Genomic DNA, 25,426 nt, shown 5'->3' on the forward strand with positions numbered 1-25,426 from the left:
AGAAGAAAAAGTAACATACCAATATTAAAGCACTACATTTCACAATAAGTAACTATATCACATGTTTAGTTACTCTTTTTTATAAGTAATGTAACTAAGTCACTTTTAAAAAGTGATGTTCCCCACACTGTTGATGATTTTTAATGGGTTTTTTTTAGCACATTTGTATAACATCAGAGCTTTTTGCCAAAGGAGAACTCTGTACTGTATTGGGATTCACGCATGTAAATCGGGGTTTTAAAGAAAGCAGGTTTCTGTTTTAACTGGGAGTGCCGCTAATAGACATTTAAGCCTAAACTGGAGAACTTAATGAGAAAAATATGCTATTTGAAATAAAGATCTCATCTTATGTTATTTAAAAACAAAACATTATTAGGGGATGATGCGTCAGATATTCCTAAAGAAGTTGCTCACCATCCTTTAACTTGTTGGTTGAAACACAGAAGGGTCTTTGCTGATACTTCAAACTATTTTTTTCTACTGCTTGGATTTTTCACGGATTAACTTCCATAATGCACACTGAGATAAGGTAGCTAGTTGTGATCAGCCATCCCCTGACTGACTAAATCATAATTATTGGTCCAAGAATTAATTATGTGTGAAGCAATTTTTCAAGAATGAAAAGTACCCTTGCATACCACAACACAGAATTAAAAACACATAAAGGCATTTTATTACATTTGTTTATTCTCAAAACTGAATAAGGGCAGCAAACACACCACTGTTTGCATTAAAATTGCCATTTATCTGTAAAGTGAGATTTGTTTAGAACAGGGTTTTTTTTTCCTTTACACTTCACCACAGTATCTACTGTGTGTTTGTAGCACCATCAAAATACAATGCACTTATATTTGATACTAAGATTGTATAGCTGTTCAGTAAAGGTGCTACACTGTGTACAGAAAGTTTAGAACACGACATTACTGGGACACTGCATTAAGTCAGTGTTTAATATGAGAAATTTCCAATTTTGAATTTATATAAAACAAACATGTTATTCCATAAGTTCAAGTGTTCTGCAGAAACAGTATGTATACATTAAATGATACAGAAAGAACACTGATAAACATTCAAAACATCTAGTGCTTACATTAAAACTACTGAAACATATAAAGTGAATAGCTTTCTTTTTTGTATCCCTCCAATATACTTTCATCAAAAAAAAAAAAAAAATATATATATATATATATATATATATATCAAGCTTTTAATTACACCTTTGGGATATTCCTTATACTCTTCTTATCTTGTGGCATATATGGACCTCGTATACAATTTATAATTAATAAAACGGAATAAACATTGTCAAATAATCAATTACTTTCAATGCTCCTTAAATCAAAACAATGTGCATTATGTACCAGACCAACCCCCATCTCCCCTAAAAATACTTCTCATCCTGTCCATACTGCAGGTTTTTTTTGCATGTGTGGGTAGGACAGGCTGATTTTTATTTTCTGAATAATCTTTAACATTTGCATTCATATAACAGTTATGAAACTCTTTTCTACCACCAAACATGTCACAGTTTGTTTAATGTACTGAATAAATTCATCTTTTTTATGTTCAATCACACAAAAACTTTGCTTTATTCATTCCCTTTAACCATTTTCTTACTATTAATATCACAGAAATAAGTAGATCATTCTTGAACAGGTAAGAGCAAGTAACGGTTTCCAAATTACCTAACTTTACAAACATCAAATCTGAACATGGGCTCAACAGGATAATCACTTCCACAAACATTGTAAAGCACCCTTTGGTTAAAAAAAGGAAACAAAAAAGCATTTTTTAAATTAGTTCAACTCATGATATTTAGACTGTAATAGTTTTCTATCACTACTGTTTGTTGGCTGTTTTTCTTCATCAATACCAACTGACAAATTTGCCTTCACTTCCATCAAAGCTTTAGAGAAGTAAGCAAAAACTCAAATGACAAAAAGCCCAACCTAGTATTAATCTAAATTACTCCAAATATTTTTTTCATTAACAAAAAAACAAAACAAAAGCTTCCTCGCATACAACATTTTAACAAAACAGCACTGAAGGACCTTGAGATTTGGAACAAGTCAAAGTTCTACAAAGAAGTACCCTTACCAATATTTACAGTATCCTTGTCAATTAAAGTTACACACATCACAGTTTAACAGTCTTCAGAGTGGTGCCATGGCCATTTTAAGAACTTAAAAATTAGCAAAAAAACAAACAGCCTGAGAAGAGCTACGGTCACCTCTGCACTTGCACTCAAAATGGACGTTATTTTTACACATAAATTGCTGTTTGTTAAGTTTAGGTATAATCCAAGAATAAGGACATTTTCGAAAAAGTCCATCCCATATCTTTGAAAGTTTTCCTAGTACAATAGGTTCAGTTTATCAGGAAAAGTGCAGACCTACATCTTCTGAAAGGTAATTCAGAAAGACCAGGGTACTGGAGTCTTTACACCACATGCACAATTATTAGGTAAATGGCATTCCTTAGGATTAATTTTACTTTCTGTCAATCCAAAATTTTATATCAAACCTAAATGTTTAATAAAAGAAATGTGAGTTTGGTTTATAGTGTGTGCAATTATTAGGCAACTAAATTACATTTTTTTCCCCTCACTCCCTTGTTTGTTCTCAAGTTTTGAAGTAAGTACAACAAATAAGTAATATCCATTTTCCAACCCGCTATATCCTAATCACAGGGTCACGGGGGTCTGCTGGAGCCAATCCCAGCCAACACAGGGCTGGAAACAAACCCCGGGTAGGGCGCCAGCCCACCGCAGAATAAGTAATATAAACTTACATATTACAATTAACACATAACATTTTCGGTCTTTGAAAAATAGTCAATGATCAATATAGCCACCCTTCTTTTCAATAATTGCCATGTGCCTCCAATTAATTGAGTTTGTCAGTTTCTTGATCTGTTCAAGAAGCAGCAATCAGATTTTACCAAATGCTATTTAAAATGGTATATTTTTGTCCCTCATTCTGAATCTCACATTTGAGAAGGGCCCACAAGTTCTCATTAGGACTTAAATTAGGTGGGAGAAGGTAGTCAGGTGGTTACTTGGTCATCTCTGGGGCCTTTACTGGCTAGACAAGCAGCAGAGTACTTGGTTTCATGCAATGGGGCAAAGTCCTGCATGAAGATATTGGTCTCCTTGAATGCCACTCATTTCCTCCTGTACTACTTACTTGATGAAAACATCTTCCAGAAACTGGCAGTAGGATTGGGAGTTGATTTTCAGGAAATCTTCAACCCAAAAGAGGCCTACTAGTTCATTGTTAATGACAGCAGCCCACACCAGTACCTCACCCCCCACTTTGCTGGCTGCTGACTCAAACTGGTGCTTGCTGTCCATTGATGGGCCTACCTGTCAGGTCCATAAAGAGTTACTCTCATTCCATATGTCCATAACATCTTTGGAAAAAAAATAGTCTTTAGGTATTTTCCTGGCCCAACTTTGATGTCATAACTTATGAACCTTATTCAGTGATGGCAGTGTTTCAGGCTGATTACCTTAGCCATGTCTCTCAGCCATTGATTCCTTGTACTTCTGGACACTCTAAGTGGGTTGCTTTCCTGGAATATGATGTCAATAGAGGCTAAAGATTTCCTGGTTACTGTATATCATGCTTAATTCATCTCAAGTCTTTTGCAGTTAATTTTTGCCTTATCTTCTTCACACATTTTTTGTAATGCTGCTGACCATTCACAACAAAACATTTGATTTCCTAGTGGTTACACCTTAGTAGATTAGCAATTTCCAGCATGCTTCATATATGTGAAAGGCATTTTACAATTGTTCACTTTTTTTATAGCAGTTAAATTTCTTTGTTGGCTTATTTTATCCGATGTAACAAAGCTGCCTAATAATTATGTACACCTTAATATAATGATTACATCTAATAACCATATGGTATATATATACATATATGGTTTAAAGTTGGAAAAAGTACATGGAAATAATGATAATGTCAGAAAACTGACTTACCTAATAATTGTGCACATTGTGTTGCTGGAATAAATACTTTATCAGCACAGGGAGAACAGCAGCCACCCAACAGCTTGTATTAGTTGGTAACTTAAATTATCATTTAACAGCAAAAAAAGCAAATGAATTGGCTTTAGAGTGCCTAATACAAGATTAAACAGAGCAGCAATGTTTACTTCCTTAAATGATAAGGGGTCCAAGATTCCGTGAGGATTTATGATTATTGCACTATTTTAAGATTAGTCATTTTATTTCTATTTGCTGAAGTAAAAGAAAAAGACCAACACATCATACATTGCTGATATTTGCAGTTCTCCAAATTAATTTTTAAAGCTGTACAAAAATAGTCATATAAAGTGAAAAGCCTCTGTAGTTTTTTCTTTAATAATTTTGATTTATAATAGGACATGGCATTTAGATTAAAATATCCTCTTCTTGAGTCAACTATATTTTGTCCCTTTTTTGTTGGAATACTATTTTGGATGGATGCCCTGACAATAATAATAATAATCAAAAATAATTTGTTTGTAGAAACGGCCTGCTTCTGAAACTTACTGTGATAAAATGTTTTTAGACTTGTTTTCTTGGATTCTTGCAAAGCGTTTAGAGTGCTTTGGCCAAAAGTTACAAGTCACTGTGACATTTCAATAAAAAGTTGAGAAGTCTTTGAAGGTTACATTTTCTTGCTGTTTTTTTTAATTATAAAAGGTCAAGTTCATGAGCAGAGTCAAACTCCAACTCATATAATAACAGTATGCACTACTGAAAATGTTCAAATGGTGACCCTATAATAACAATGTTAGCTAACAGCAGATGAAAAACATCAGTATGTGGGTGTTTCTGAAGTTGTGTCATGTAACTGTACTTACAGTTCATTTCATTTTGTAAGTCCTTTATGGAAATTAAGCAAAGTTTAAGAACATATGGAGTTCTGAAACCTATCTAAGGATAGTTCTTCTAATAAATAAAAACAATTTACATTTAAACCACTTTGGAAATATTTTTCAACATGAAAGATACTATACAAAATACAGATAGTAAAAATGTATATCAAAATGGTAAAAGCAAAAGCTTATGTGGTTGTCATAAACTGACATTTGACATGTTTTATGACCTCCCTGGGGTCATATACACAAAAAGATAAATGTTCTTAACACAATTATATTACCACAAGAGTATACTTATCTAATTTCCTGTTTAAATATCTTAAATTTTCATCAATATTCCCATGCAATATAATGACATTAAAAAAAGCTCTCGAATATGGCTTCAAATTAGTAAATACCTTATGGCCTAACCTTTTTTTAACAAAACTATCAACACTTAGAATATATACTATCTATAAAACTGTATATTTATACTCATGTTTATTTGGGTACAGCTATTTGCTAAATGTAGTATAATATCAATTTTGGTGCAACATGATTATAAACAGGCAAGAAAATTGAGAGGTATCTATAATTTGATATTGTTTAGTTTATTTATTACCACAGTATATGACTATTCAGTTTTACTTTGATGACACGTTCTGCTCGTTTTAATTGCAAACTGATCTCTAACAAGGAGATTCAATTATGATTGTATTAACACATTACTTTTTCTATACTTAGTCAAGAAATTTAGAGTTTAAATGATATATATATTGTAGAAAAATCTACAGAATAAATCTTTATAAATATAATCTTTGGTTCAAAAGTGTGCATTGGTTTTCTAAATTTGCTTTTGCCATTTGCATTGATCAAACTGTGATGAAATACATGTAGCATTTCCGCAATATTAATTAATTATTTCACATCTACAAGTATAATGTTAATATACACAATATAATTTCTAGTACAACAATTACACAGGTCATACCACTGACAGCAGCCATCATGGCTGGATAGGGTTTAACCAACAAACCAGCCCCACACAATAAACCAGTCCATCACACAACACACTTATACAACCAACAAGCACACTTTATTTTATATAGTGCCTTTCTATATCAACCTCTAAAAGGCACTTTTCAGGTACAGAGCTCAAAAACAATTGTTAACACATACATAAATATTTTTAACAACTAACTAAATTGACCAAGTGCTTTCGGCAACCCCTTAGTCAATGGCTCAGCAACAAAGCCACTGAGCAGAACTTCCTTAGCAATGCCATTCATCCTGACTGCACATATTTTCATTTTGAAAGGAAACTCATAGGGACTTTAAGAAAATATAGAACATCCACACAAAAGGCACTCTACCCAAGAACAAATTTGGGTCCTAAGCTTTGTCAGGTGGCAATGCAATCCTCCACACCACATTATCAAACTAAACTGAATTGCAGTGAACACCTAAACAAAAAATAAATAAAAATAAACTGCCACATGAGTATGAAAAGTTGGTCTGAATAAAGAAATAAGGAAGGAAGAAAATAGACAAACACATTTGCCTCTTAATCTTGTCGTCAAATTATCAGTTTTTAAACCATATAACAGTACAATAGCATGAGATTAGATAGTTTTTTAAATGATTTTGCTCACATAAATCTTAATTTTATGTAAAGTGCCACCAATTGATCAGTTGTTTGTAATATCTACAGCTATGTATGTGCAAATCTAGAAGATTTATGAAGATTATTTTTTTAAACATTTTTACTACAGTAATGCATATACACTGGCAGTCAAAAGTTTTAGAACGCCACAGTTTTTTTTCAGTTTTTCTTTTAAATTAATCAGTTGAATTGTAATATATGACCTAAAATTTTGAAAATGTAAGCAGTAAACCGACAGAGGTTTAAATTTAAAGTTTAGGTACACAAAAACTGAAAAAAGGAAATTTCAGAATATTACAAATAGGCCTTCTTTAGGTAACAACTAATAGGTTACAACCTACAGATGTTCTGCGACAATTTAAGTAAATTAAGTCTTGCAAATTAAAGCAAACAATTTGCACAGGTGTCCCAAATTCTGTTGATTACTTAAAAACTCTAAGGCTGTCTTAAAGCAGAGTTGGAACAGACTGCCTACATCCATTGTACAGTACTACTATTTGGACACTGCAGAAAGTTGTAAATTCCAGTGATAATGACAAGAAAATAGCAATTGACAAATGAAACAAGACACAGCATTATTACCCCTAGAAGTGTAGGCCTTTCATTTAGAGAAATTGCAAAAAAAAATAAAATAAACAAATACAAATCAAACTGTCAGCGAGTACGGTGTCCTACACAATCCAAAGACAATTGGAAACTGGAAGAAACTCTGTGTTCGAAAAAAGCAAATTTCAGTTTCTGCTGTGAAGAGGAGACGTTGTGGTGCAAGTTTGACATTGGCGACTGGCAGTAAGAAAGCCATTCTTAACTAAAAGGACAAAATAAGCTACATGAAATACTGAGGAGGACTACTGCAGACTGGAAGAAAGTCTTATGGACAGGTGAATCAAAAACATCTTCGGTTCATCGCGCAGGGTGTTTATATGCCTGAAAGGATGGTTCCTTAATGTGTGACACCAACTGTTAAACATAGGAAGTGTCTGGGGTTCTGTAACTGGAGGCAGATTTGGTGACTTGCACAGAGTGAGTGGCATACTGAATCAAATGGGTGACCACAGCATTTTGTACCTTCTGGTCTGCGTCTAGAAGGTCATGGGTTCATCCTAAAGGAAGACAATGACTTAAATCATACCTCCAGGCTATGTCAGAACTACATTAAAAAAAGAACAAAAAGGTACACTTCAAAACAGAATGGCCAGCACAGTCTCCAGACTTAAACCCATTGAGTTAATTTGGGATGAACTGGACAGAAGAGTGAAAGAAATACAACCTACAAGTGCAACACCTTTTTGGGAACTTCTGCAACAGTGTTTGGAAGATCTTTCTAACCAATTTCTGATTGCCCTTATATAAACAATGACGCATATATTTTGATAAATCAAAAGTTTGAATAAAATTTTGTACACTTAATGATTCATTGAATTATTTTTTTTGCAACTGTTTATTTGTTCTATGTCTTGATTTAATGAAACATCAAACTGAATGCATTTCCATAAAAACTGAAAAAACTTAGGTGTTCTAAAACTTTTGACCAGAAGTATATTATATTTATTAATTTTCTTATCTACTTCATCTGTTAGTTTCAATTTTGATCCTGGAGTCACACTGTATTTTAGCTGCTTTTTTCTTATTTAATGTTGACTGAAATTCTATGCGTTAGTGAATACTGTATTACACAAACATGTACATTACATTCAAAAGCTGCATTTATGAAATAGAACTATTATGTTGCATACACTATAAAGAGAGTGTATACCAACCACATATCCTAAAGAAAGAGCACTCACAGAGTGATAGAGCTTTTAGATGTTTGGGAGGAAGCTCTCATGCTTGCCCCATAGGCGCAGAGGTGACCATAACTTTTCTAGGGCTATTTTGAAAATCCCCTCCAATCAGCAGGCATCAGTGTGGGCTAAAAAATTAGCCATGGGGCACTGTACAGTGTTTTAAAACTATTTTTGTGACCTTGTTAGTACTTGTGGGGAAAAATGAATTAATCCTGCAACAGTTTTGTCACTTTGGTCTTCTAAAAGATGCACATTGTTTGAGTCAAACAAATTTTGACATGTATGCAAGCAGTCAACTGCAAATGGTTTGCATGTCTTGTCTAACAATGACTAACAGAGAATCAGGGCCTCAGAGCGACTGTTGTTAAGTTGGAGAATTAAGACAAATGACTTTTCTCCCAAAAACACACCAATTGTAATGGTAAAGTTAGGAACATTCCATCCAGTTAGACAAAACAAATAGACTTAATTCTCAAAGCAAAAGAGTTACCTATCTTCAAGTTCTAACTCAAACCCAGGTAAAAATCTACTATCACCTAAAACAAGTGCTTAAGAAAAAAAAAATCTGTCAGCTCATAATTATTTTTTTATTAAGTATTTGAAAGATAGTTTCAAGAATTGTGGGTTCCAGACATCTCAGCTGTAATATGTTAAACTACATGTAAAAATACAGCCTGAATTTCCAATTACTGGCAGCATGGAATCATTTAACTTCCAGGGCTTAACAACAGAGTACTTTAAATGACAATTTGAGAACTGAGATAATCAAAGAAAGCCTGAGGCCAAAAATAATTCAGCAGACTCAATGTTTTGATACATTCTATGTTTTTAATCCTGTATTAACAGGATTTAGCCAGGACAAAGTTTAATCCCCCTGTTTTATTTAAATAAAAATAAAAAAAGTACAGTCCTGGGTTCTTTATTGTCCACAGTGCAGACACACACATAAACTGAACTACAGTCTTAGCAATACTATTTTTAATGCAGCTTGTAACCAAAATTACTTTTTGTTGGAAATCGCTCACTTTGGAAATTTTCTGGATTAAAACTGCCATTTTCGAACCTTAATATTTCATAATACTAGTAAACATGGTCCTACACTTCAATAAGAAGTTATGTTTTGCTATGCCATGACATTCACCAGTCTTTTTATTGCAAAACCAAGTAATATGTCAATAGTTTGTGAATTTTAGCAAATTAATTCACCTGATATGTTAAATTGTGCAAACCAACATTTCACAATGTGTGTGGAAGTTAGATCAGAATATGATTACGTCAGTAAACACCAAACGATTTTCTGTCCCATTTAACACAATGTTACATTTCAAAAGTCTTTCCAAGACACTATTCTAATCCTTTCCACTTACATCCATCCTTTAAGGAGGCTTTAAACTTGTATATCCAAGTAAAGGAATCATACCTAAATTTTATTAAGCAGCTGCAGCTTAGACAGCCATCAGCTAGTAAACAAACACTGAACTTGATTGGGATAAACACACAGAAAAAACAGAGGAAATTTAAATAAATAAATAAGGAGACAAAGTCGAACTGAAACAACAGTGCCAAGAATAACCTGGAGATTGTGCGTGTACTTGGTTGGTGGAAGACAAAACTGGACAGATAATCTAGCATAAATTAAATTTCTAAAGCTCTTAACTATACTTACGTAAGCCACTATGGTCTACCTGTATAATATTAATTTTAAGGATAAAAGATTAATATGTATCTGTAGTGTGCAAATTTGTAACATTTTGAAGGTATTAATGTTATTTTTTTACTAGCTTCCTTTTTTAAGATATTAAGACTCTTATATAAATTCTGGAAATTTAAAAAACTAATAGAAAGCTAAGGACAATATTTACTTCTTGGCACTGATTAATAAATGTATATGCATGCAAGATCTTCAATCTCTATTTACATATTAAAATGTGACTTAGTCACATTACATTTAATTTAAAATTTTAGATACATACAGTATCTTATTGTGTACCTCTGGAACACAATTTATCAGAAATAATCTTAAATTCACAAAACAGAAGTTCTACTAAAATACAAACCTACTGTATTAAACAAACTGTGACACCACAGACCTGAAAGCACAAAGAAAAGTGCCAAAGTTAAACAGATGTAATACATCTGAAGTGAAAGAAGTTGATGAAAATATTAGCTTTAGCTTCTTTCCAGAATGCTAGAACAAAAATATAATATATATATTTTCAATCCTACAAATAACAGATTACATTTCCATGCGTCATATAAAATATTCTCTTTCCTTTTATCCATATTATTTACACATTATTTTACAGTTCTTTGTACAATAAAGTTGAATTCATATGACATTCTGAAAAATATTTTCTGACCCATAATTGTCTGACATGAATAAAATGTCCTTTGGACTCTTCTAAAGCATAATTATCAGAAATAAAGGCAGCAGCATTACTGCTTTAACACTGCATAAAATCAAAACAACTGCATCAAAAAATGCAATTGTAAAATAAGTCAAAGGATAACTTGTATTAGTGCTGCATTTCTATAATTCCTTAATTAGAACCTCTACTTATCTAATGCTTGGCAGTGCATTCTTCTTTAGAATACAGGAATTTGGGAAATTCCAATGCAATCAAAAAGTTTTCTCTTCTCAAGTATTCCTTAGGTATAATGGAAATTCACCATGTAGACATTTTTCCATTTGTTTCTTCAATTTGAAAATTGTTTCATTTTCAAAAGCTGAACGGTAAAACTATTATTATGCCTTCTGGATTACTTATGACTTCAGTGCAATTTTTTGACAGGAAGGCAGTAACCTGGTGTTTCTCAATCTCCACTGCAGCTACTGAAGCTGCACACTGGAAGGATCAGACATGCTGTCAGTCCTACGTCGTGACAGATTCTGTGTTTGTGGTTGTGACTGCTGTTGCTGGTGGTGGGCTTGGGTGAAAGTGCCCTGTTGCTGTATAGGGAAAGCAGCTGAAAGAATAAGCTGTGTAGATTGACTGCCATGAAGTAATCGAGAAGCCTGTGGAATAAACAAAAAAAATAATATCATATGAAAAACAGACATTTCTTCAAAGTTCTGCAATACTTTTGGGCAGTACAGAATACATTTTCTCTGAAATTGCTACTAATCATATATTTTCTGGTCAAAGACAAGGAAATCATGAGTGTATCAGGCAGCAATGGATGCAAAGGAAGAACTAGAACTGGACAGAATGGTAGCTTCATGCAAAAACCATTCAGATAAAATATCTGCACTCTCAATAGGTCAGAAGAGATGCCAAATAACGTAATAAGATAAATAGATAGTAGTTGGAACTTCTATGTTCCAAAGAAGTTGTGCCCTGTTGAACACACACAATAGGGAGTGTTCGTGTAGTAGTCTCCAATTCCAGGAAAACACCAAAGCTTCTAAACAGAGGTTTATTAAACATATTATAATAAGGAGGGATTAACATAAGGGGAACTCCGAAGTAAACCATTAAACATGTCTTCTGGGTATACCTAATATACTGCAGAACTTGTACTTGGTCTATGGGAATTAATGGCTTCCCCTTGAATTCACCATGCCCCAAGCATTATGTATTTCTGTTTACTTCCCTCTCTCTCTTTCTTTCTATGTCTAACACTCTGGCCTCTTTTCCTCTGTTAGTGTGTTTACTCAGAAATCACCTTCCAATAATACACTCTATGATTTTGGCAGTGAGTTGGCTTTATTAGTTTTGCACAGGTATTTTCATTAATATCTCAAAATGATCTCTGGAGTCAGGGGCAGCAAGTTAGAATCACTCTAGTAGCCCTTGGTGCTCCTACACTCCTCAGCCATCTGTTGGCCTTAAAGGGTCAAATCTCTGTAAGCTTATTCTGCCAGCATTATAGGTTTTGATTACATTTAAACACTCCTGGGTTTAACTGCATCCAAATAGCCAGAAGGTGTTGCCAGTTCTATTTTTTTCTTTCTTTATGTCACATTCTAAGGAAAGGCATACTTAGTTCATACTAAAGCATCTGTATTAGAGCTTCATATTCTCCTCTTGGTTCCATTCCCTGCCCCTTTTAAGTTTCCTGATAAGCCTGTTAGAAGAATACATTTTTAAAGAAACAGTGGATTGAAACATTCGGATGAATTTACCAAGCTCTACTTGAGCAAATACATACAATAACATGGTGGCAACAAAGAGTAACATACTTTGCAAAATAGAGACAGAAGAAAAATATAATTATTCTGAAACAGGAAAAAAAAGTGTGAGTGCTGACTATCTAACATGTTTGTTTTGTTACTTTTAAGAGAAAAAGATGCCAATATGTTGGTGAGGTTTATGTCTCAGTAATCTCCATTTAATGGGTGACATGCAGCTGAGAAAATGAAAATAACACATAGAAAATAAAAGTCAGGTGTAAAGTTAATTCACATGCAAATGAATTATACATCTGCGGTGGGTTGACATCCTGCCCTGGATTGGTTCCTGCCTTGTGCCCTGTGTTGGCTGGGATTGGCTCCAGCAGACCCCTGTGACCCTGTATTCGGATTCAGCGGGTAAGAAAATAGATGGATGGATGGATGAATTATACATGGAAGCAAATGTTTTATAGCAGAGTTTTCAAATTTTAACTGCACAACTGAATTTATACATAATGTAATATTTAAATATAATAATCCATTGTATATGAATAAAGTATATTTTTTAAATTATTCTTATTGATTCCTTAAACAATTAATGGATCCAAAAAGTAAAAACTGCCTTAATTTGCATCTGACTGCATCAAATATTGTGATTATTTTACATGACTTCTCTATCCAAGATGATATGAAAGGTAAGGATGCTTCACAACTGTATATAAATATTTATTTACTCTTTTCACAACTAAATGCTGGCAGTCTTCTGCTTATCTAGGCATATTCATATGACATAACACTGTCTGCAATAAATGTTATAAAAATAAAAAATAATAGGCACAAGGGAGGCCTTCTTCATTAGGCATATTCTTATGCTGACTATGGAATAATAATGCTTTAGAACAATACAGAAGAAGAAAAACTTTAGATAGTGATGTTTAAGTAAGTATGATGGCCTCATCCATTATGTACAGTGTTATATGTTATCTTCCATTATTGTTTTATTTCTCCTAAATGAAAGTTTAGTGAACAGCACATTGTGAATTATATTACATTGTAGCATTTGCTAGAGCTCACCATGACTACCTTTTTTTTTAATCAATAAACCCAAATGTAGTGTGCTCCTCTTTATTGTGAATGCTGAATGATGTTTTTTTTTAATTGAAAACCTGCCCCTAATTTATTTTGCAATGAGATTTCAGCACCATCACGATCAGACTTATGAAAAGTGCCAACCTTTGCATTATTAAATTACGACAAAGTTATTATTATATGACTGAGTGCTTTATTAGACAGATTTTACTTAAGAAAGGATATAGGCAGATTAAATGTGAAATACACTGTCATTTCTTTAAATGAATCCATTTAATTTTCAATACCCTTTTCAGAGAAACGGGTTCTTGTAGATCTTTGCATTTTGTTACCTTTTTATGTGATATGCCATTGTGGTGCTTACAGAATTCCATACGACATAAACTATAATTTTACCTGCCTATTAACCACTGTAATAACTCACACTTCAGAAATCTTCACTGTATCTTTGTGTATTACAGTATATACCCAAAGTTTTCAATTTTGGTGAAACAACACCTTCCTATGTATCTTAGTCACGCTGTGGTCTAATTAGCCCATAAATTACTGCAGACCTGGAGACACTTTAAAAATTGTAAACCAATTAATAATAGGACAACAACTGCCACTATCTTAAGAGCAAATACACACAAAATATTACAGAGATGAATATTGCAAATTTCTTCAAAGAAAAATGTAGAAAAATCATCAAAAGTGCACCTCCAGTTAGTATAAGTTGCAATCAGATACATAACATTTTTAAATCAAGAATAAACTGATTAAGATGCTTTTAAAACAAGAAGATATATTTGATACCTTAAATATGAAAATACCACCTCATTAAAGCAATCAAGTCAGTCAGTCACTGTGGTTATACGAGGTGTGGCAGAAAAGTAATGAGACTGATTTTTTATTTTTTATTTATTTTTTTCAAACATCAATGTTATCCCCTTCAAAGTAGTTCCCTTGGGCAGCTACACACCGATGGACACGTTGTTCCCACTGTTGGTAGCAGCGCTGGAAGTCTTCAACCGGTATGGTCTTCAGCATGTCCGTTACACTCTTTTGGATGTTTTCTAAAGTCCAAATGACGCCCTTTGAGGACATTTTTCAGTTTAGGAAAAAGGAAAAAGTCACACGGACTGAGGTCAGGTGAATAAGGGGGCTGGGGAACCACAGGAATGCGTTTTTTCGATTGGCCTTCTGCTCAATTGTGAGGTTTTTCGGCACCACTTTGGCACAGACCTTTCGCATGTGCAAATGTTCAGTTAAAATTTGATGAACGGTAAATCTGTTCAAATTTAATTGTTCACTCAACATTCTTAATGTTAAACGGGATAAAGAATGTTCCCCATAGGCCTGTTTTAACTTTTCAAACGTCACACTTGCCAATTCTCCAAGCTTAACACAAAATTTGATGGCACAACGTTGCTCCAAATTCCGCTGTTCCATTTTGCGTGACGCACAGCCAAAAACACAACTTCGCTAATAGCAGTCACAAAAATCACGTAGTTAACGGAAGGAGTTGAAACTGGCACTGAGCTATGGGAGGGTACTGATACACGTGCTCTATCAAGGACAACAGCGCAGCGTTGCCAGATCGCTTGCAGTGTTGCCAGTCTCATTACTTTTCTGCCACACCTCATATATCAGGTTATCTATTTTCTCCATCAGCTTCATTTATCACAACGTTACTGGATCTCTGAGTTTATTCAAAGATCATTCAATATAATGCAAAATCAGCTATGAACAACATTCATATTACACTCACTCATACTAAAACAATTTAGTGCCACAAAATCAAGCTGATGTCATATCTTTAGAATTTGAGAGACTGTGTGTGCACAAATAATGTTAAAGACTGTTCAAAATTCTTAACTTATGGGCTATCAGGGTTTTATCTTCTGTAAAAGGAACATTTCAAAAACAAATGCAGAAAAAAGTAGTTCTTTATAATTAGGTGAGTACAATGGCATACTTATAGCTTTGCCCCTGGGTTTCACATATAAACGTCATTAGTTATAAACCCAGAAAAACATTAATTCCTTGGCCTAAAGCATGAGACTACTAACATCTATGTTTGATATATCTAGTTTTGTCAGAGTTATCAGTGATGTTTTTCTAAAAAATCAACTTTGTACAGTATATTTTTATGCAAATGAAAACAGCTTACTCCCTTTTCTTTTTTGTTAATAATACAATTAATTAGATATAATTATATAAATAATACACAAAGTGTTTTATTTTTTTATTACTATCTTTAATAATCATTTAAGCTTTTTAACCAAAATCTTACCGGCATAAACTGTTGAGGCTGATGAGATAGCTGAGCTTGTGCTTGGGTAGGCTGTTGAACTGCATTTTGCTGCTGTTCCTGCTGGTTTTGTTGTTGCTGTGTTATTGATATTGTTTGTTGCTGCTGCTGCTGAGCTGCGAAAGTAGGATATGCTGTCACCACCTGACCCATGAACATAGTGGTTGGTACCATGACTGCACCACAGGCCATTGGTGCTGTTACCAATTTGGTCACAAGCTGCTGTCCTTGAGGAAATCTACCAAAAAAGAAAAATAGTATTCATAGTAAAGTTAAAGTAATCCAAGTATTTTAAGAAGCTAATTATAATTAAGCTTGTTCTCAATCAGAATCCTTGATAAATTAAAATGTGGTTGTCAAAAAATACATGATATACAAATCTAGCCTCACCAAATTTATCATTTAGGTCTTTCAAGAATCCTCTTTGTTATAAATGACAACAGCATTAAACAAAAAAATATATATTAACACAATAAATGCACTAATAATCTTGAAGAGCTCAACGAACCTAGTTTTAAAAATGTGCCCAGAGTGCTAAACAGACAATTAAACTCAAAGCTATTATTGCTGAAGCAAGTATTTTTGAGATATCACATATGTATCTGCTGTCACACATGTGTGCATAGGAGGCAGCTGAAGGGCTTTGAGAGGACTGATTATACATCTGCCCGGGGGGGGCGGGGTACGCTGACGCTCTTTCTGAGTTCCCTACAGGTCTTTCCCGGGAAATCCCACCAGGAGCCACCACCTCGAATCGGGACACATCACTTTCGGCCCCGAGGACGACGTCACTTCCGCCCAACGTCCTATAAAGCCTTCCGCCTTTGCTCTGGGAGGCAGTTCTGTTTTGGACTCTGTCGTGTAAACTTGACTCACATGAATCATTTGCTTTTGCAGCCTGGAAACCGCATTAAACGGGTGGCTTCCTCAAATCTTGCCATGCCTCGTGTCTCTTCTTGTTACACTGCACATGACCCGAGTTGGAGATGAGCAATCCTCAGGTATATTAGTTGAACACATTCATCTGTTTATTTTCTGAACCGATTTTGTCTAGTGAAAGGTTGCAAAAATTCCTAATTCCATAATTACTCATACTTTAGACAGTCTAGTGACTGAACCTAAAAGCAAAGACTGGAGAAAGAAACTAGAGTCCCAGGGGGAAAAAATGCAAACATGTACCAATTTTTTTCCTTTTGTGATGACTGTGTCATTTTCAACTGTCATCATACAGAAAAAAAAAACATTTTTGCAGTAGCAGTTTTCATAAAACTAATGTTCTCTAAGCCAGCTCTGACGCAGCTGCTAAATAATGAAAAGCATCATCTTTAATATTAACATTAAAGGTGCCAATACAGTGAACATCATTTTATTAAATGCACAATTGTGATTAATGTTTTTTTTATTAATTTAAAAGCACAATTATAATTTCAGTTTTATATTAGATACATTTATTTTTACACATCAATCCAAAAAGAACATACAATAAAATACTTATATGAACACTTGGAAAATGTATAACAAGGTAAGCCAATAACTACTTACCGAATTTGTCTATCCTGAGTAAAAGTGGCCACTGCTCCACCTGGATTGGTATTCTGGGCTAAACTAGATGCAATCTGTACCACATTGGCAGATCCAGGTTGTGAGATCATCATAGTGTTATACAGAGAGGGAGGGAGTGTGTTCTGAGTTTGGCTGGTAAGAGAGGTCTGCTGGTTGTGTGTTGTTCGCAAGGATTGTTGTTGAGACTGTTATGAATCAGAATAGGGAAAAACATTTCTAAAAGCACTCACAGCATGTAAAATTACAGTATATAATAAACCACAAAGGAAAAAAAAAGATTATTCAAATTATTTTCTCAAATTTAGATTCTAAACTTTAGCTGGTTTTGTTATATAATACAACTATATAATGAAAGTTACTTTTTTCAAAACCTTACAAAAATATCCTAATTTATATGATAACAAATATGAAAGTTACAGGAATATATATTCAGTTAATAATATAATATTAGATAACTAAGGAAATAACATTACATTGTCAAACCATTATAATCTAATTTAGAATAATGGTGCATCAGAAGCCTCAGGTACAAGGCATAAAAAATCCTGGATGGGGCACCAGTCAATCACAGGGACGATTCATGCACACAACTTCATGGAGTTAATATAGACTTGGCATTTAAGTTGACACATCCATCAATCAGACCAATACATTTTGTAATTTGATCCAAACCTCTGCATCTACCTGTGTTAAGGTAGTAGTCTGATCCCTCAGGAGAGACTGCTGCTGTATGACATGCGTGTTGATATGCCCACTGCTCACTCCTCCTTGAACTGGACTTGCTGGAACAACCTGTCCTTGCATTGTAATAGAAGTGGCTTGCGGCAGTGTAGGTGTACTTCCAGTGGCAAGTTGTACAGAGCTAAAATTAATTCCACCTCCAGGCTGCTGCAGAAACATCTTAAAAGATTAAGTAAAATAAGTCTAAGGGTTAATCCTCCAATTTTCTGTGAACTTTTTATATGTGTTTTCATTAACACTCGGCATACATCCTCAACTGAGTATTCTTCACATACAGTACTTTAATAAATTTTTAGTAGCTGTTACTATTAGATTTCCTGACAAACACTGAGGTATGCAGACCTGACCAACATATCTAATAGATTGTTAACTTTTGTTTCATCTGGGCAGTTCAGATACTGTACAATGCTAAAGATTCTCAAAGCAAGAGCAAAACTTACATTTCAATGCATTGGTGGCATGATTTCATTGGCATATAACTAGAATTAATCAATTTTTTAATTTAATTTTGCCAAATGTTTGGTATTATTAAATAATGAAAAATAATCAGCAGCAGTTCCTTATATTTATATCCTAAAACATTCTATCCAACACACATGCTAAAGGAACTAAATACAGTGGATTTTACAAAATGTTACGGTAGCCTGTTCCACGGTATATATATTATTGGCAAGGAATGAAATGCAAGACCACTACTGGTTTAAGTGTAATTAAATTCAATTAACTTTTTTTTAAGGTTCATTCACTTATAAACCTAGAAAGCCATCAAATATAAAAAAATAAACAAAACTCAAATATAAAAAGTAAAACAAAATACAACAGCCTAAAACATAATTTTGGATAGTTTTCAGATCCATCTGTGTACCTGCTAGAGTTTATTACTTTTTAATAAAAAATCTCTGTCCACTATGAATTTTTGAAGGCTAAAATAACAGAATACAACAACATACTCCGTCTTGAGAGGCAGTGTTATTTCTCTAAAATTATAAATAACAATGCTAGCAATCCAAGAGTTTTATCCTGTACTATTGATTGATTGCTAAACCCAGGTTATTCAATGGAATGGCTCCAAAAACTTCCAGTGAAACTTGTGAGGCTTTTGCTATATTTTTCAATCACAAAATTAATATTAGAAATAATATAGTACATCCCCCAATACTGATCCTATTAAACCCCGGTATTCTATTTTTGGCAAATGAAATTCTTTCACCAGGATAAATTTACCCGATTTATATAGAATACTTTCTCAACTGAGACCCTCCCCCTGCATCCTTTCTTTTTCAAAGAAGTGCCCGGCGTGCTAATTGATAGTGTTCTTGATATAGTAAATTCAATCATTAAATATGGGGGTCTTCCCATACGGTCTTAAGACTGCCACTGTTAAACCCCTGCTCAGGAAAAATAATCTTGGCTCTTCTCTTTTTGAAAGTTTTAGACATATTTCTAACCTGCCTTTCTTAAGTAAAATCCTAGAAAAGGTAGTCATTGCGATGATCACTTGAATAAACATTCTCTTTTTGACAAATTTCAGTCAGGTTTTAGAACAAATCACATTACAGAAACTGCACTCATTAGAGTAGTAAATGACTTGTGGATAAATGTAGACAGAGAGTGTTTATCTGTTCTCATCCTCCTATATCCGAGTGCCACTTTTGATACCATTGACCACCATATTCTTATAAGTCATCTTAGTCAGTGAGTGGGCCTCTCTGGCAGTGTATTAAATTGCTTTGAGTCTTACTTAACAGGTAGAAAATTCTTTGTTAGTTGTGGTAATTATACTTTGATGACACATGATATTCTATATGGTGTTCCACAAGAATCAATCCTGGGTCCACTGCTATTTTCAATCTACGCACTTCCATTATATCAGATTATCTCAAGGTATAACATGAGCCACCACAGCAATGCTGATGACACAAAACTACATTTATCTATAGCACCTGAATACCCTGACTCTCTTAGTTCACTGACACAATGTCTTACTTGTGTTTCTGAGTGGAGGGGCAGTAATTTTCTCAAACTAATAAGTAGAAAACGGAAATCGTAGTGATTGGCAAAATGTATATAGTGAGGGCATTAGAAATAAATATGATCCATTAGGCTTAAAAGTCAAGAAAGAGGTAAAGAATTTAGGAATACTTACTGACTCTGACCTAAATTTTAAATCACATATTAATCAGATCAACAGGACAGCATTTTTTTCAGTTAAGAAATATAGCCAAATTTAGATCCCTTATAACTTTGCAAGATGCTGAAAAATTAGTTCACACTTTTGTTTTTAGTTGAATAGATTACTGTAACGCATTCCTCTCAGGACTACTCAAAAAAGACATCAATTGATTGCAACGAGTGCAGAATGCAGCTGCTAGAATCCTAACTTGGAAAAAAAAATCCAAACACATCTCTCCAGTTTTGATGTCACTACACTGGTTACCAGTGCCATTTAGAATTGACATTAAAATACTGCTTATTTACAAAGCCTTAAATAATCTTGCTCCATCATATATTTCGGAGTGCCTCTCACCTTACACTCCCTTAGATTTTCAAATGAGTGTCTGCTTATAATTCCAAGAGCTAAACTTAAAGAAATGTTGGGGCACCCTTTTGCTGTTATGCACCTAAAATCTGGAATAGCTTACTGATAGAAACTCGCCGGGCTAATGCTGTGGAGCATTTTAAAAAACTACTAAAACCCATTATTTTAACATGGCGTTCCTATAACTTCATTTTAGTGAAACCCTGGTATTCTGCATATGCATTCAATTATCATTTTTACCATAACTCCGCAATCCGTACTAACCCTTACTTTCTCTGCTGTTCTTTTTCTGTTTTTTTGTAATGGCAATCTACACCACCACCACCTGATCAAGGCACCATGCAGTCCCTACATTGATGGATTGAAGGCCAGATGTCCACATGACCATCATCTTCTAATTCTCCCACGTGAAGCCTGAAAACCATGAGGACTTACTTAGATCATTTCTGCCCAGTGGGGTCTGGGTGGTCTAGTGGCCTCAGAAAACCTTTGGATTTTGTGTGTGTATTTTTTTTCTTCCAGCTCCTGGGTTTGGTTTTTTTGTTTTTTTCTTTCCTCCTGGCCAATGGACCTTACTTTATTCTTTGCTACTTAGTATTGCCTGATCTTATTTTTATATTTTTCTTTTTTTCTTTCTTCATCTTGTAAAGCACTGTTGTGATGTGAGATTTTACATATAACTTGATAAATATTTTGTATGTCTTTATTTGTAATTTAGGCAAAGCCATGTAATTTGGTGTTTAACCCATCCCCCCCAAAAATTACAACCGAGTCCCTTTGAATTTTAAGAAATACTTGGGAGAGGATGTGCCTTAAATCAGTTTGGTAAGTGTTTCTTTGCTAAAGTCTTTCAACCCCCGCAAGAAGCCCAGGTTACATTAACATATGGTTTGGGGGCAGGTGTTAAGATGTTCTATTTCCCCCATTGGTCTGAAATATGGCTGTTTGGAATTGGCTTGGATCAGAAGCTTTTAAGTACCATGATGTCCTATTGGCTCTAGGGGTTGGACAGAGAATCTATAAATGTACTTGTTTAACTTCACACTGTCTCTCTTGCTAACCTGTGATGATGATGAAGTATGTCTCTCTTACTAACCAACATATGATGAAGAAGCATCTCTGTTACTAACATCTAATGAAGAAGACAACACAATGAAGAGCACAGCTTGGCAGCCATATTGAACAGACATGTGGCTGAAAGGTGAGCACCAATGATGCCTTAACTGGAGACATTTTAAGTAACAAACAAGTCTGTGTGCCGCCTGAACTACATATCACCATTTAATCAGGTTGTATGGTTGCCAATATTCAAATGTACTTTGCATTTTGTTATTATTTATGAATATTATCAATAATACATTATTTTATGTCTAACTTAACTCCTGCTTGTCTTTTTACTACATCTAATTGCCTGAGGTTATAGATATAGAAGGGAAGGTGGGGATAAGTTATATACAATAATACCTTATAAAGTAACCTTGTAAGTCTGCGAGATTAGGCATTCTAAGGCTACATATTAATAATACAATAGGGGAAGGTAAAGCAAGATAAAACAAGCACTTTGATCTACATAACTTGTATGAACACGTGCTAAATAAATAAATGTTGCTGTTGTAAAGCACTGACAATGCTTATCACATAAGCACCATTTTCATTAAATTAAAAAAGACATTGTAAATCTGAAAATCCAATTAAAAAGTTTACTGTTCATAATCCAGTAAATGCTTTAAGACATAAGTAAAAATAAAATCAATATATTTATTATTAATATCAATAATATGAGAAGTCATGCAAACTAACACAAAAGAACATCCTCATTATATTATGTTAAAATATCCTTTCCACTGTAAAAAATGTCAAGTATTTGTTTCTATATACATGTTTTTAACATAAAAGTGAACCCAAATGGCAGGGAAAAAAAAAGCAAAATATCTCTGGTATTATGTTATGAGGTCACTTTTGAGATACTAGAGAATCCATGAACCTTTTGAATCTTCCTTATCTGAAATGCAGTGTAATACATGAGATGCAACCTAATGTTACATTTTATCATTTGTTTTTGACAGCTTTCACAGAAGATACTGCATTACTAGCCAAGTAGCTCTTTAAAATATTACATTTTTACCTTCATGAGCTATATATAAATGATTAAGATATTGCACTCTTTTTACAATGTCAAAACTATATTAAAATTCAATCTGGTATAGTTTTATAAACATATGGTAGGTAGTTAACATTTGTTTATACAACAGGAACATTTAAACGATAGGTTTAGTATGTTTCAAGTCAAAAGTTATTTCTTCACAAACATGAGATATATTTATTTGCTATGAGAAATTACAATAAGTTAAGCACTTTCTATAAATTTAAAAAATATCTTGCCCACACTGAAATCAAAAATCAGTGTCTTTGATATCATATTTTGAATGAGTGGTAAACTACTAAATTACTGGCTAATTTGTGATAATTAATACTACCTGCACAGAGCACAGCATAATAAGAGTTTGAGGAAGATTTCCTTTCCATAGCTGACCAAACCAGTACAGATTAATTAATTTTTATGGTGTATTTTAAAATATAATAGTTTCATTAATGGAAGAGAATGCATGCGTACATATATTTTATTGGGCACATTGTTTACAAGGTGTCAACATATGTATGATTATAAGGTAGTGGAATGTGTCTTAGAAAATAGTCTTCCAAGTATTATATGGCCATTTAAATTGACCCTGGTTCCAGGTGTTTAATGTGATATGTCATAATGTATATCACTTCATCCAGCTGGACACCAGTTATATTCCTTTTATGCTTATTTTTTACATAAGATGTTTAGCTAGGTATTTCATTTTCTTCATTGTATCTTTCTTACTTCCCTTTCATTTCCCTGATCTCCATTTGCAACTTGATCAACAAGTCATTCGGTTCTGAGGTATTGTCCGTTTCATATTTTAAATACTGTTCTGGTGCTTCTGTTGTTTTGGAAAAGGATGATAAATAAGTTACTATTTTTTGAAAGATTAATATGAGTAGTCTTCTTTTCTTATATATAGTTTTATTTATTTTAATCAAAAACAGATAACATACCATACAGTCAAGACAAATTTAACAAATCAAAGCAAAATTTGACCCCCACCCAAGAGGAAGAGAGAGGAGCCAGCAACCACAGCTGCTCTATAAAAAGGAGTAAGAAAAGAAAGGTTTCCTTTTCCCCAAAATGGAAGGTTATTCTAAAACATTACTGATTAGATCCTGGTAGATTTAAAAAAAAAAAAAAATTGGAACAGATACTCTAAGTGAGAATTAGATTTTTTCCAGTTTCAAGTAGTATAGAACATCGTTACCTGCTGACTTAAGACTGGTGGGGTGGGATTCTTCCAGTTGAGCAAGATAAGTTCACATGCTAGTTGTGCAGTAAAGGAAATTACAGTTGGTTTGTCCTTCTTCCACTTTAAGGCTGTCTGGGAGTACACCAAACGCAGCTGTTAATGGGTTAGGACTGATTGTGACACCAAGGCTGTATGATAGGCACGCAAAGGCATTTTTGTCCAAAATGTTGTTAATTTAGTGCATATCTAGATCATGTGGCCCAGTGAGGCTGGAGCTAGATTGCAACGTTCACAGGTTGAATCTTGCCCTGGAAACATTTTGGACAATTTTAAATGAGAAAAATGCACTTAATAAAAGATTTTAAGTTGAATGACTGAATGATTTGCACATATAGAGCTTGAATGTATTCTGTGCATTTCACTCCTTTTCTGAAATATTGAGTGATAGATCCTTTCCCCAATGTAATAAGCCTGGATAAATTAGGAGGGTTACGTCAGGAAGGGTATCCGGTGTAAAACTTTGCCAAATCAAATTGCGGACAACAAAACAAATTTCCATAGCGGATCAGTCAAGCCTTGGGTTAACAACGACCGCCACCGGTACTGTTAGCCAACAGGGTGCTGGCGGAAATTGGGCTACTGTTGGCCGAAGAAGAAGGAGAAGAAGGGTAGACGTGTCCGGAGGCAGGAGAAGAGGAGGAAGGTGAAGAGAGTGGAACTGAGGGTAGGAACTTTGAATGTTGGTAGTATGACTGGTAAGGGGACAGCGTTAGCAGATATGATGGAGAGAAGGAAGGTTGATATATTGTGCGTGCAAGAGACTGAATGGAAGGGGAGTAAGGCCAGGTGGATCAGAGGTGGATTCAAATTGTTCTATCATGGTGTGGATGAGAGGAAAAATGGGGAAGGAGTTATTCTGAAGGAACAGTATTTTAAGAGTGTTTTGGAGGTGAAAAGAGTGTCAGGCAGAGTAATGATTATGAAGCTGGAAATTGGAGGTGTGATGATGTTGGGTGTGCAATGGGTGAGAAAGAAGATTTTTGGAGTGTTGGATGAAGTGATGAACAGTGTACCCAAGGGACAGAAAGTGGTCATTGGAGTGGATATCAATGGGCATTTTGGTCAAGGGAACAGTGGAGACGAGGAGGTGATGGGTAGGTATGGTGTCAAGGAGAGGAATGAAGAAGGTCAAAGGATAGTGGATTTTGCCATAAAGATGGACGTGGCTGTGGTGAATACGTATTTTAAGAAGAGGGAGGAACATAGGGTGATGTACAAAAGTGGAGGACGATGCGCACAGGTAGATTACATCCTATTCAGAAGAGTTGATCTGAAGGAGATTGAAGACTGCAAAGTGGTGGCAGGGGAACGTGTAGTTAAGCAGCATAGGATGGTGGTCTGTAGGATGACGTTGGACATCAAGAAGAGGAAGAGAGTGAGGGCAGAGCCAATGATCAAAT

At 34.3% G+C, this 25,426-nt stretch overlaps 1 protein-coding gene across 1 annotated transcript in view; it reads right to left on the reverse strand.

Moving 5' to 3' along the window:
* Positions 1 to 6,789: 6,789 nt before the first annotated feature.
* Positions 6,790 to 25,426, reverse strand: part of clocka (clock circadian regulator a) — a 193,086-nt gene continuing 174,449 nt past the window's right edge. The window contains exons 16-19 of the mRNA XM_039752875.1: positions 18,045 to 18,260; positions 17,340 to 17,545; positions 15,780 to 16,035; positions 6,790 to 11,317 (exon numbers count right to left, since the gene is read on the reverse strand). Coding sequence (XP_039608809.1) covers positions 11,132 to 11,317; positions 15,780 to 16,035; positions 17,340 to 17,545; positions 18,045 to 18,260 — 864 coding nt within the window. The 3' untranslated portion in view covers positions 6,790 to 11,131. The remainder of the gene's footprint in view (positions 11,318 to 15,779; positions 16,036 to 17,339; positions 17,546 to 18,044; positions 18,261 to 25,426) is intronic.

This window comes from Polypterus senegalus, chromosome 4, assembly GCF_016835505.1.
Source record: "Polypterus senegalus isolate Bchr_013 chromosome 4, ASM1683550v1, whole genome shotgun sequence".
NCBI classification, from domain to species: Eukaryota; Metazoa; Chordata; class Cladistia; order Polypteriformes; family Polypteridae; genus Polypterus; species Polypterus senegalus.